Here is a 15,042-nt window from a genome sequence, read left to right as displayed (position 1 = left end):
ATCTAAAGGATTTGATAACTGGAAAGACAAGAAGAGGTTTGATAAACATGTTGGAAGCTTTGGCAATTTTCACAATTCAGCACAAATGAAGTGTCAAAATTTGATGCAACAAAAACAACATATTGATGCTATACTTTATCAACAAAGTGTTTGACAGAAAGATGAATATAGACTTCGCCTTTGGGCAACTGTTAATGTAATCAAATACTTGTTAAGTCAAGGATTGGCATTTCGAGGGCATGATAAAGCTGAAGAATCTCTTAATAGAAAAATTTTTATTGAGTTGTTGAAGATATTTGCAAAGATCAATGATGACATAAATAAAGTTGTATTGAAAAGTGCTCCAGAAAATAACAAATTGATATCTCCTGATATACAAAAGGATATTGTCAAGGCTGCTTCTATACAAACCACAAATGCTATTATCATGGAACTTGGAGATACTTTTTTTTCTATTTTACTTGATGATTCCCGTGATGTATCAATTAAAGAACAAATGACTATTGTTTTACAGTTTGTTAATGAAAAAGGTCGAGTGGTTGAGCGATTTCTTACTCTTGTTCATGTTCTTGAAACAAGTTCTATGTCACTCAAACAAGCAGTTGAAGAAGCATTATGTAAGAATAAATTAAGCACATTAAGTTTGCGTAAACATGATTATGATGGAGCAAGTAATATGAAAGAGGAGTTTAATAGATTGAAAAGTCTTATATTATATGAAAATGCATCTGCATATTATATTCATTGTTTTGCACATCAACTTCAATTGACATTAGTTGGTGTTGCTAAAAAAAATTCATTGCTTGGTGTATTTTTCAATATATTAGGCAGGTTGTCAACTTTTTTCTCCACTTCATGCAAGAGATCTGAGCTTATTCGAGAAGCAAAATTTATGTGAATTGCTAAAGCACTTGCATTGGGTGAACTTGAAACAGGACGAGGATTAAATCAAGAAATAAGTTCCAAATGACCTGGTGATACTCGATGGGGTTCTCATTACGATGCTTTGGTTAATTTACTCAGTATGTATTCTTCTGTTATTTAAATGTTAGATTTCATTGCAGAAGATACCTATTCAGGAAAAAGTTCAGATGCAATTATTTTATATCATCAGTTGCAAGATTTTGAATTTGTTTTTTGCTTACATTTGATGTGTAAAGTTTTGGGAATAACTGATGATCTTTCACAAGCACTTCAGCAAAAAGATCAAGACATTGTGAATGCTATGAGTTTAGTCACTATATCAAAACAGTGCCTTCAAGGTCTGAGAGACAATGGATGGGACTCTCTTATAAACAAAGTGTTCATATTTTGTAAGAGATTTGATATTCTGATTCCTGATCTAAGGGACTCATATACACCTCAAGGACGACCAAGACATAAAGTTGAAAAGATCACCACATTGCATCATTATCGTATTGATGTGTTTTATGCAATTATTGATTTGCAACTTCAAGAGTTGAATGATTGTTTCACTGAAGCAAATACAAAGCTCCTCCTTTCAATGACATGCTTGAATCCAAAGAATTCTTTTTCTGCTTTTGATAAAGATAAGTTGATTTGTCTTGCTGAGCTTTACCCTAAGGACTTTTCTAAAGTAAATATAATTAGACTTGAAAATCAATTGGATATATATATTGCAGACATGCGAAACAGTGATCAATTTTCAAGTTTAAAATCTTTAGCAGAGCTAGCAGAGATGATGGTAGCAACTCAAAAGCACATTGTATTTTCTCATGTGTATCTATTGATTAAGTTGGCATTAACTTTGCCAGTTGCAACAACAAGTGTTGAAAGAGCATTTTCAGCTATGAACAATATCAAAAGTCATTTACGTAATAGAATGGGAGATGAATGGATCAATGATGCTTTGGTTACTTACATAGAGAAGAAGACATTTGATGCCATCAATGATGATGCAATTATGAGTTTTTTTCAAAATATGAAAAATAGAAGATGTCAATTGTAAAATTTTCATGAATTTAGTTATTTGTATTTCTTAAGTGAACAATCTTTATTTTAGTTTAAAAGTATAATTTAAGGTTTTATCTTATTATGTTCATAAATTTAGTTGTTTGTGTTTATAACAATTGTTATTTTAATTCAAAGGCTTATTTAAGTTTTATCTCTCCACGAACGACTGTTCCTCCAGTGAAAAATTTAGATTCACACATTTTTTTGCGGACCTCATGAACTTCACAAAACTAAATTTAAGAACCTCACAAAGTTCACATAATTAAATTTACAAACCTCACGTAACTAAAACATGTGTAACTTTACAAATACCATACTAAATTCACATATATAGTATGACATTCATGAGATACCATGAGAACAACCTTTCAGTAATTGATCCTCAAGGAGATCCGCAAATATGTGGCGATATGCACATATAATATTTTGTAATTTTTTTGTAAAATTTTCACCCTGAAATGATCGTCCCAAATAGGTACTAAATTCACATATATAGTATGACATTCACGAGATATTGTGCAAACCTCCTTTTAGTAACTAATCCCTAAGAAAATCAACAAATATATGGCGATCTGCACATATAACATGTTGCAAATTTTTATGAAGTTCACACTTTGAAATGACCATCACAAATAATGTACTAACTTCACAAATAAGTCATTGTGAATATGCTCTTTAAATGTAGATTTGCTGACAAATTTGCAGATTTGCTGAAACATTGCAAATATTGAGGATGAATACAATGCAAATTTTCTTCTTGTTTGAGGATTCTTGTACGAGCATTAAATACGACCCTTCAATTTTAAAAATCAAATGTTTTATGCTATTATTGATTTGCAACTTCAAGAGTTGAATGATCATTTCACTGAAGCAAATACAAAGCTCCTCCTTTCAATGGCATGCTTGAGTCCAAAGAATTCTTTTTCTGCTTTTGATAAAGATAAGTTGATTTGTCTTGCTGAGCTTTACCCTAAGGACTTTTTTAAAGTAAACATAATTAGACTTGAAAATCAATTGGATATATATATATATATATATATATATATATATATATATATATATATATATATATATATATATATATATATATATATTGCAGGCATGCAAAACAATGATCAATTTTCAAGTTTAAAATCTTTAGCAGAGCTAGCAGAGATGATGGTAGCAACTCAAAAGCACATTGTATTTTCTCATGTGTATCTATTGATTAAGTTGGCATTAACTTTGCCAGTTGCAACATCAAGTGTTGAAAGAGCATTTTTCAGCTATGAACAATATCAAAAGTCGTTTACGTAATAGAATGGGAGATGAATGGATCAATGATGCTTTGGTTACTTACATAGAGAAGGAGACATTTGATACCATCAGTGATGATGCAATTATGAATTGTTTTCAAAATATGAAAAATAAAATATGTCAATTATAAAATTTTCATGAATTTAGTTGTTTGTATTTCTTAAGTGAACAATCTTTATTTTAGTTTAAAAGTACAATTTAAGGTTTTATCTTATTATGTTCATAAATTTAGTTGTTTGTGTTTATAACAATTGTTATTTTAATTCAAAGGCTTATTTAAGTTTTATCTCTCCACTAACGACTGTTCCTCCAGTGAAAATTTTTTGGCTTCGCCACTGGTCCGAATAAATGGATCGTCCTTCAAGACCATAGCATTGTCCCCGAGACCCGAAGTCTGCCCACCCAAGGAAAAACTTTCGGCTCCGCCACTGCAAAAGAGGTACTCCGTAGATTCTTCTTGTGACCCACACAATGTGCATTTACTGGCCAATTGAAAAACCCACCATTTCGGGTTGAGTTGGGTCTGTACACAATTATGCAATATAAGCCATGCCAAGATCCTAGATCGTGGAGTGGGGCCATTTCCCCATAGTTGATCCCTGGGAAACCAATCGACTCTAGGAGGATGCAGCGATCCATAAACCTTAGCAATGGTAACTGCGCTGGATGTGTCCCTTGCCCATTCAAAGAAATCTTGTGAAGTCCCCCCAAAATGTCTGCAGTGTGTGAGGACCCGCTTCCCTGCTTTCCATAAATGAGAACTCGACATGAGCGTCATATTCAGACAATCGATTAAATCACCTTGATGAAGGTGATATTTGCATCTAAGAAAAATAGCTCAAAGGATCTGAGGATGACTCCAAATCAGCCCACCATTTGAGAATATTGGACATATTTCTGAGCTTAAGGTTCAGAATGTCCAAGCCTCCTTGCTGTGCAGGTTGTGTTATCAATGGCCATGCAATTAGATGCTTCTTTTTTCCGCCAAGACATCTGTTTCATAGGAAGCTTTTTAAAATCTTATTGATCTCTTTGACAACCGAAGAAGACATCTACAACACTATTAAGAAATAAGAAGGCAACGAGGAAAGCACATACTTTATCATTGTAACCTGACCTGCTATGGACAAATATCTGGCCCTCCAAGAGCTTAATCGATGATGAGAAAGATTCTCTTAGCTTATATATCCAAACAATTCTAGAACTCAAAACTGAAAATTGAATCTGTAATGAAGGATCTGAATCAAAGATACTTGCACTACAAGAAATTTGCGGATTAGCGACGAACGTAATCCGTCACAAATCTATCGCTGAACAGTTTAGCAACAGATTAGCGATGGATAACTTTCATTGCAATTTCCTAGTCACTAATTAGCAACAAAACATATTTATCGCTACTTTCATCGCTAATTTGTGATGTATTAGCGAATGCCACGATTCATCGTGAGGCCATCACTAATCCGCAGAGATTTGGTTTTACGCCAGATGCACATCCGTCGCTAATTATGTCGCTATTGTAGCGACAAATTTATGACGGATTACAATCCATCGCAAAACATCGGCCAATTCAGTTTTGTGATAGATAAATATCCGTCCCTAATCCGTCGCTAATCCATCACAAAAATGAAAAAAAATAAAAAACTTTGTTTGAAATATAAATATCGAGAAAAATTTTCTTGTTATACAATTTATATATCCTGTGTATAAAAAACAAAGTGCACATAAAAAATATATATACAAATCAGGTGAAACAAATTTAACACAAGTTACAAGGGGAAAAAATGTATCGATCCACTATAATCCTCGCCAAGTTCTAATTATTTACAAGTGAACATATACAAAGAGTTTTGTTTGAAACAACAAGAAGGTGCAACAAATTCAATACATGAATCTAATCATCTTTAAGATTCGAAGCATCATCCTCTTCATTGTCTCGATCTGCCCCTTCACCCATGCCTCCATCAGCTCCTCTATGCAGATTATCTCCAGCATCCTACAAGAGAACTGAAAGGTTAGTATTGATAAACAAAATATAATGAAATAAATTATATGCAATGCACCTAATCTAAAGCAATCAAAGTAACATGGATGAATGACACATAGACTAGCAATAAAGTGAAAGACATTAACCGAATTCAAATGTGTTCTAAGGTTGACAAAAAAATCATAGTGATTCAATCATGTATATATGTGTTCTAAGGTTGTCAAAAAAATGTCATAGTGATTCAAGCATGCGTATATGGTTTATAAGGCTGTCAAATAAATATGTTATGTATCACAATCATGCATACATGTGTTATAAGGCAGTTAAAAAGCTTTCATAGTGATGAAATCATGCTTATATGTGTTGTAAGGTTGTCAAAAAACTTTCATAGTGATTCAATCATGCATATATGTGTTATAAGGCAGTCAAACAATTTCATAGTGATGAAATCATGCTTATATATGTGTTCTAAGGTTGTCAAAAGCTTTCATAGTGATTCAATAATGCATATATGTGTTCTAAAATTGTCAAAAAACTTTCATAGTGATTCAATCATGCATATATGTGTTATAAGGCAGTCAAAAAACTTTCATAGTGATAAAATCATGCTTATATGTGTTCTAATGTTGTCAAAAAACTTTCATATTGATTCAATCATGCATATATGTATTATAAGGCAGTCAAAAAACTTTCAAAGTGATGAAATCATGCTTATATGTGTTCTAAGGTTATAAAAAAACTCTCATAGGGATTCAATCATGCATATATGTGTTATAAGACAGTCAAACAAATTCATAGTGATGAAATCATGCTTATATATGTGTTCTAAGGTTGTCAAAAAACTTTAATAGTGATTCAATCATGCATATATGTGTTCTAAGGTTGTCAAAAAACTTTCATAGTGATTCAATCATGCATATATGTGTTATAAGGCAGTCAAAAAACTTCCATAGTGATGAAATCATGCTTATATGTGTTCTAAGGTTGTCAAAAAACTCTCATAGTGATTCAATCATGCATATATGTGTTATAAGACAGTCAAACAATTTCATAGTAATGAAATCATGCTTATATATGTGTTCTAAGGGTGTCAAAAAACTTTCATAGTGATTCAATCATGCATATATATATGTTCTAAAGTTGTCAAAAAACTTTCATAGTGATTCAATCATGCATATATGTGTTATAAGGCAGAGTAAAAAAACTTTCATAGAGATGAAATCATGTTCATATGTGTTCTAATGTTGTCAAAAAAATTTCATAGTGTTTTAATCATGCATATATGTGTTATAAGGCAGTCAAAAAACTTTTATAATGATGAAATCATGCTCATATGTGATGAAATCATGCATATACTAGCTTGAAATCTAACAACATGAAACAAATAACATGAAACTTTCATACCTGACAGGCACCTGCAGACGAAGTTCCCCTGTCCCGAAAAAAGTTGCACAACTCATTCCGGACAATGTCGAAAATGGATTCATGTAAAAAGTCATGCACTGTGTTCTTAACAAGCTGGAGGACACCATCCCAAGAATTAGCAGGGTCAATCAGACGCCAGAAGTTGATGTTGATGAGAGAACTCTGAAAGCCCTGGCTAGAGGAGGCAATGACTGGTGTGTTGTTCATATTATTTTCAAACCCAAACACACGACCCTTTTTTGGTTCACCGGTTGCAGTCACCCATGCTGCAGGATCAAAAGGCAGATGCTGAGTGGAGTCATTGCCATATCGCTCTATCATTTGCTATTCGTATGACTCCTACAAAGTAATGACTACAATATGGATTAATAATTAAGAATTACAATATTCATGGTAACTTGTCTATTACAATGTTTATTAATACAATAAATATATACTGTTGTCGCTCTCGCCTTCTCTGATACGAACTCTCTCATGCTCTTACGTTTATGTGTTTCAACAAACACATCCTTATAAGGCACAATGCCTCCTTTTTCTGCTTTCTGCGAAGTTAAATGATAAAAAAATCAATTAAAAAGTATGCAAAAATACTTATAAATTTGACAATATATATTAATGAGTTACCATTTTCTTTAGGTGGCTCTTAAAAGTCCTAGATCCATCTGTGTATAGATGGGCATCGGGCATCTTCGCTCAGTTTTGTGCAGCCTTTGCAGAGCGGTTTCGAAATTCATAGTCCGCCCACTTGTCACACATTGCATCCCAACAATCTGACCTGATAGTAGGAGGGTCATGGCCCTTCCAGTCCAGTTGATCATCTATCCCACCAGATGATTTTATTGTTGTAGTCTTCATATTGTACAACATATCGACAAATCGACTGACAGCCACCTTCTATCACACCCCCCTCGCATTCTGCTCCTCCTTCACAGTCGCAAAGCAATTCAAAGCCTACAAATAATTTTAGAAAGTTAGTACGCATGACTATAACAAAAAATTAAATATGAATCACATTAGCTATGATAAACGATTCTATACCATGAATGATGACCACAATCTGTCCAACACTTCATTTGGGTACTCTTTTCATTGAGCGTCCGGTCCTGGAAGATGGCAAACTAGTGACTGCCTAATTTTTTGTATTACTTCTTGTGGCTCGAACCTCGCGCTACACATGAATTGGTAAACATTAACAATCGACTATCAATATACACTATTTATAAGATAAGTATTTGATAAGTGAAAATGAAATACTTAGGATCGACTATCGATATATGCTATTCGAATGAGTAATCGTGTGTTAGACTGAGAAGAGCCTGCATTCGGCGTTGTCTCATGATGCGTATGAATAGCTGGTGTAGGTGGGTCATGTGCAAGCAAAACAATATCTATAGAAAAATGAGTTAGAAATTCACACAATGTATATTTAAACTAATCAAGTATACAATTATTTAAATGATATACCTATCAAAGTATTACATGAATACGAAGGCTGAGACTGGCTATCACAACCTCCACTTGATCCTTGACCACTGGGTGCTCGACCACTGTAACATCCTTGCAATCTATATACAAAATTTAATTATCACAAACCATAGTGAAAAAGTATAAACGGGAACCACATCCGAAAAATTATCATGAAACATTTGAGATTTTTCCTTGCCTTTCTTATCTCGCAAAAAAAAAACAAAAATATTAAAGAGTAGGAAGAAATCATGTAAATAAATAAATAAATCATATAATAATAATGACAATAACTATAATAATAATAATCTTTTCTCCTGAGCTATAGCCGATATAAGCATGATTATCAGGGTAAAATCATGATATTTTTTTCAACAATAATGACCAGATATTTTCCAGTGAGGCCTACACTCCCCCATTAAACATGAAAGTGGCCAATGATGGGAATGCGGGAATTTATTTCGACATGGAGATTTTCCACCTGCTTCCTCTCCCCTTGACGAGGTCAAAACGTTCTGAGTTGGCTATATATATATATATATATATATATATATATATATATATATATATATATATATATATATATATATCAGCAAATTGAAGAGCTCTGCATACCAGGCTAGGTGGGTCTGCTTCAGACTTACAAATTGAAGGGCTTTGCATTCCTTGCTGTAAGGTTGAAGCCAACTGAAAACTATCCCTGGTAGATAGGGGAGGATTTCCAGTGAATTTCTACACCACAAACACTGAAACAAGTCTACAACCACCTACTCATCTCTCAGGCCATCAGTGGATACCCAAACCAGAACAGTGGCTCATAATCTTCATAAATATTCAGGCATTCAAAAATTACATTTTTTCATCAAAAATACATGATCCAATGGTTATTCCTAGCAAATTTACCATGCCAAGTACATCCACGTGGTTGGATTTGCAAAAAAAAGTTCTGAAAATGCCCATATTTCTTGTTTTTATATTTCAGTTCTTGTATTCTAGTGACTATATATATATATATATATATATATATATATATATATATTTATTTATATTTATATATATATATATATATATAACTCACCTTTTGACCTAACCAGAGAAGTCAATCTGAAGTATACTGCAAATTTGTCAAAATACAATTTTTTTTTACGAAAATCACTGCAAAGAGAGAAAAAATGCTGAAGGTTCTAGAGAAAAAAGAGTTAGGGTTCTTTTAAAAACCAAACAAGAAAAAGAAATAAAATAAATAAAAATAACTTTATATATGATTCAATAAGCATGAAAATTTATAGTAATTCACATGCGAGTATTTTTATTTGCGATGGTTTGTTTCAGAGTACAAACTTCACATAAATTCACATGTTACATGTGCAGATCACCACATATTTGCGAATCTCTTTGATAATCAATTACGGAAAAAAAGTTCGCATGAGATCTCGCGAGTGATGTATTATATATAGGAATTTAGCATGGTATTTGCAAAGTTGCACAAGTTGTAGTTACATGAGGTTCACAAAATTGGTTATGTGAACTTCGTGATGTCTAAAAAATATTTTTGTTTGAATCTACATTTTAGTGAGAGTTTGCGATACCAGGAGACCGTATTGATATACCGTGTGAAGCTCAAGAGGTTTACTCGTGTGAAGGGTAAAAAGGTTATAAAAAGGTTAGGCATTTGCGAATTCAGATATGAGGTGAATTTATAAAATTATGAGGCAATTTCATAAAACATGTCAATTTTGCCATACAATACAATCATTTTATTTGAATCAATGCCAGCTATGACATCATTAAACATGGCTTCATATATATATATATATATATATATATATATATATATATATATATATATATATATATATATATATATATATATATATATATATATATATATATATATATATATATATATATATATATATATATATATATATAAAGACCTGCACAAAGACCTGGTCATGCTGGCTCAACCTACCATACCTATGGTTGTCGTAAAACTCTAAGGTCAGGATCCCCGCCCCTAAGGCCTATGCTTTCATGACATTTATTAGTTTGATCACAACAAGCCCTTTACCCACTAATAAAGTTGTATTAAGCAAGGGTACTAGCAATTTCCAAATAAGTTGGTGGAGGAAGCTTCTTGATTATCTAGAATGGACTTGAACTTGTCACCCCAAATTTTGTTGACATTAAGGGTGTGTTTGAAAAACACAGAGGGTGAGAGGGGTGTGAACTTTCTCCCTTTTTCAGGAGAGGGTGTTGTGTGTTCTCTTCAGAACACGCACTGTAGCTACGGTGCGTGTTTCGGGGTCCCGACTGAGCGCCGCGTGGTGGTGTGTCGGGTGTACAAGCATGTCGTACACTCGCCTGCGGGATGTACGCGAGTGTACGGCGTAACCGTACATCCGACTAAGCGCCACACGGTGCTCAGTGGAGACCCTGAAACACGCACTGTAGCGGGGGAACATATAACCTGCCCCCTTTTGTCGTGCTCTGTTTAATGAATATCAGCATACTAATTACCGGAATCCTATTTGTATGCAGGATATTTTTAGGCAATTCAAAATTCAATGACTTTAAAAACACCACAATTTTGTAGTTAAAAAATAATTGTTTTTGTGAAAAAACATGATTCAAGGGTCAAATCCTATTAAATTCATCTATGGTGTCAAATTCAACGAGAACAAATTGCCCTAAAGAGATCCCAAAGGGGGTCGGACATTAGGGAAGGAAGAGAGGATGAATATCTCGATTAGAAAAAAGTTCTCTCTCTCTCTCTCATTTATGCTGCATGTCTTGTTTAGATCATTTAAAAAGAGGTAGGCGAGAGAGTGTAAAAGAAAGCCATTCGTGGGCTGACTAATATCCCTGCTTTTACAGTTGATGTATGAGATAAACAAGGTTATTGATAAGAAGGAAGCAGAAATGGATGCGGGTATTTTAGATCCAAGGAGAGTGAAGATAGGAAGCAGGAAATACTTCAGATACATGGGGTCTCTGACGACTCCTCCATGCACTGAGGGCGTTACTTGGACCATTGTTAAGAAGGTCGGTCTTGGATTAATCGTTTATGTTGGGTTTTCATGTTTTTCATTGAAACTATAAAACGCCAAGATGGCCTTTCGTGTTCGGATTTCCATTCTGATATTTTTGGGCTCAAAGGTATTAACCATCAGAAATTTACTCATGTCAGGTGAGAACAGTTTCAAAGCAGCAGGTGAAATTGCTAAGGGATGCTGTCCATGATGTAAGTTTGTCCCCACCTCCCTCTTCTTTATGACGCACATGGTGGCATCAAGGGCCCACGGTTCCTTGGTACCCAAGGGAGAAAGGATCAAGTGCAATGTGATTGCAGACCTTTAAATGTTCTGCTGCATCTGATCACCCACCATCTGCCTGATCACCTTTGGGATAAAGCCTGTCAAATCTTGGCTGTAACCATAAAGATGGTTCCTTGTTGCAAGGTCGATGATGAGTAAGAAGGATCTAGGAGGCATGCTAACGTGCAGTTCTTTTAGCCTAACAAAAAATAAAAAGATGATCAATCATCTTCAAAACACAATATGAAGAAGGTGTGGTAATTGAAGTTGTTGCTATATGTTTTGACAGGGTTACGAGGCAAACGCTAGGCCAATACAAGCCACCAATGGGAGGGCCACATACTTCTACACTCCAAGAGTCCTTACAGAAGTTCCACGTGCTTACGTACTTTTTTTACGGGGAGTTCATGTTCTCTTTTTCTTTATATATCATATTAAATAATGTTCCTCTCAATAGTATAAAATATTGTTCATTATTTCGAAAGGTGTAGACATTTAACCGATGCCGTGTACGCTGGTCGGATGGTATACGTTCATTTGTATTATTCTCAATATCTTTTACCTAGAGTTTTCAATATAGTTTTGGCACCTTGTGAACCACCAATAAACAGAGAAAAGATGAGATTCTCACTTTGCACATTTTAGACGTTCTGCTGCATGCTCTTGGACAAAAATTGTTCCAAGAGCGATTGACATCAAGACACGTATTAGCATGGGTCATTTAAAATTGGACGGAACAATAGAATATGTAATATGTTTTGTCTATTCTGCAATAACTTTTCCACGTTCAAAGTATGTTTTAACTGGACAAAAAACCTTAATTAGTGAAGTAGTGAGAGAGAGAGAGAGAGAGAGAGGAACAAAGGAGTTGAAATAAAAAAATTAGGAGAGAGAAAGAGGAATGAAGAAGGGGGGAGAAAGAAGAAAACAAAGAGAGAAAGAGAGAGAGAGAGAGGAACCAAGAAGAGCTAGAAAGAGGGTTGGAGTAAGAAACTTAGAACCCCCTCTGCCCATCTCCCGTCCCATTCTCTTCATATCAAGGGGTTGAAACGATGTTTCATCATTCTACGGACGTGGCAGACATCCGTTGTGCGGGCCTGCAATGGCATCCAGGGTGATGCATGATCAAACACCTACAGACTCGCAGAGAACCATTACGATCAAACAATAGGCGCATGCAATACACATCTGTTGCATCCATAGAACAATGAAATACCGTTCCACCCCTCCCCCCGTTACTATGAGAACGAGGAGGGAACACTACTTAAAAAAAAAAAAAAACTCTGGTGGAGGGTGTCTAACCCTGACCCTCCCCCTTTCACTCTCTCTCTTTCTCTCCCCTTCTCTCTCTTACGCTCTCTTTTTTTTTCATTAGTACGATCCAAGACAAAGTTATCCTATCTATATCTATATGTGTTCAAGCTTCGCGCAATGTAAAAATCAACCACTAGACACAAGGAGCACAACTTGTGTCAAAACAAACGTATAAAATTTATTACAAAACAGACAGAACATGCATTTTGTCTGTTATGTTCTGCTGTTCCGTCTACTTTTGAACTCGCCATAAACACACTCTTAGGGCATGTTTGCGTCTCGAGGAAGCATCGCGGCACCTCTTCCGAGAAAAGGTTCTGTGGAAAAGCAGTGGTCCCCCATTGAAAACAGGGCTCACTTTTGGCAAGAAAAGGAAAGCCCATGTTTGCCATGCTCCAGTGGGGGCCCGTGAAAACACATGGCTTCTCGTGCGTTTCCATAGAGTTTTAAACGCCCCCTTAAAAGTGGTTTTCTGGACGCCAAACTGAGCCAAAACAATGTCTAAATGGGCATTTGAAATCCGATCAAAAGCCCCACCGTGTGGTCTGCCTCCCCGTCTTCCACTGCAAAGCCCATCTCCGGCGATTTTGGGGACGCTGGACTCCGACCATAGCCACCTGTTTTGGGCTGCCTCAATCGTCTCTCTCAACTCCAGTAACCACCAAAAGCTAAACACAATGCCATTAGTGGCCCCATTAGTCGTTGCAGACAGAGAGCACATTTTCAGCAATGGAGAGAGACACCAGACGTGAGGGAGTAGGGATTTGAAAATTTGGACGTGATGATGGTTATGACCCTAAAAAAGAGGAGGTATTTGAGATTACTGGATTCACCAGTATTCCCCTGAGGCGGGCAGGTTATATGTTCCTCCAGGAACACACTGTAGCTACAGTGCATGTTGATGTATGGCTCCTCCACACATCTCACTGAGCGCCACGAGGCACTCATTGGGGACCCAAGAACACACACTGTAGCTACAGTGCATGTTGGAGGGAGGGGGGGGGGGGGGGGGTGCACGCAACACCCTTCTCTCCCGTGAGTCCCCTGCAAATCGGATAGTAAGTGCCTGAAATATAGGAGTCCATGAATTTGGCAATATTTTATCGTGACCTGATTATATATTGTCTACATGCTTACCAAAGGACTATTAACCTGAGAGAAAGCTGCACTGAACACAAAGATGCTTGCAGGTATGGAGCTCATTTCCTTAGGTAAAGCACCTGCAAGTTGTTTATCATCCACCTCTGAAATGCATAACGCAACCTGCAGGCACTGCCTTAATTACCCCTTTCCCAAGATCTGCCTCAAAAGAAGTTCTGCATTTTACATTGATTATGGCCCTTCAGTACAACCACCCAAGAAACTTTCAAAACCCTCTCATCTTAGTCTTGGCAAAAATATAGTAAGAACTACTCTTTCACGTGAATAACAAGAGAGAAATTATACCGCACCAGCAAATAAGTAAGCACTATGGAAATGCTACATGCAATATAGCGAATAATGTCCCTATATATATATATATATATATAGAGAGAGAGAGAGAGAGAGACCTGAGTAATAAATTTATTTTTATCATCATGACAGATTCTCTTAGCTTATATATCCAAACAATTCTAGAACTCAAAACTGAATCTGTAATGAAGGATCTGAATGAAAGATACTTAAGCCATCACATTATTAAAAAGGATAACTGTTTCACCACTTATCAGTAAATTCTGTGAACTCAAAGCTCAAAGAAGATTATTAATATAGGATTGAATCAGCATTAACAATGGCCTTGATGTATAAAAAGCGTATAACATGTTAATGGTTCTTCCAACTTGCCCTTAACCATATGAAAAAAGCCTCCAACAGTGTCATTTAGATGCAATACAAAGGAGAAGCAAAACCCACCTATATGGCCATTTTAAAACTGCTAAAAGGTATATAAATCAGTGCAATAACTTAATGAGCCCAAGACGAACTTATTGTCTATATTATCTCCATTCTAAAGCACAAAAGACACTAAACGCTACATAATTCTTCAATCTTTATACCCTTTTTAGGTAATTTGAATCCCTATTACCTTTGCAGCCTAAAGTTTTGAGTAGCCTCCATAATAAGCTGATTTTCAAGTCAAGAATGATAACCAAGCATGTATACATGTATGAGCTTTGACAGATAATCACAAAAAATTAGAAACACTTGTTTATTTGAAAATGTCGAACCAATGCAATTCAATATAACTTTTTTCTACATTCTTTGCTACGCAAATACCATGCAAGTTCC

The 15,042-nt window shown here is 35.4% G+C and overlaps 1 protein-coding gene across 1 annotated transcript; it reads left to right on the top strand.

Moving 5' to 3' along the window:
• The first annotated feature begins 11,000 nt into the window (after positions 1–11,000).
• On the top strand, positions 11,001–12,097 carry LOC149846921 (alpha carbonic anhydrase 7-like). The gene is made up of 3 exons (XM_089998209.1): positions 11,001–11,188; positions 11,334–11,387; positions 11,750–12,097. The coding sequence occupies exons 1-3, from the start codon at positions 11,024–11,026 to the stop codon at positions 11,900–11,902; spliced, it is 372 nt and encodes a 123-aa protein (XP_089854335.1). The 5' UTR covers positions 11,001–11,023; the 3' UTR covers positions 11,903–12,097.
• Positions 12,098–15,042: the final 2,945 nt, after the last annotated feature.

The sequence above is a fragment of the Nuphar pumila genome, chromosome 2, assembly GCF_984573655.1.
Source record: "Nuphar pumila chromosome 2, dmNupPumi1.hap1.1, whole genome shotgun sequence".
NCBI classification, from domain to species: Eukaryota; Viridiplantae; Streptophyta; class Magnoliopsida; order Nymphaeales; family Nymphaeaceae; genus Nuphar; species Nuphar pumila.
Note: the sequence above shows the minus strand (reverse complement) of the source record. Positions and strands in the feature narration are given on the sequence as shown.

Bases quoted from the DNA above. Each gene is read 5' to 3' on its own strand.
- LOC149846921 (XM_089998209.1), top strand. From the start codon at position 11,024: ATGTATGAGATAAACAAGGTTATTGATAAGAAGGAAGCAGAAATGGAT. The intron at 11,189-11,333 runs GTCGGTCTTGGA...TACTCATGTCAG, and splicing joins CTTGGACCATTGTTAAGAAG to GTGAGAACAGTTTCAAAGCA. The intron at 11,388-11,749 runs GTAAGTTTGTCC...ATGTTTTGACAG, and splicing joins TAAGGGATGCTGTCCATGAT to GGTTACGAGGCAAACGCTAG.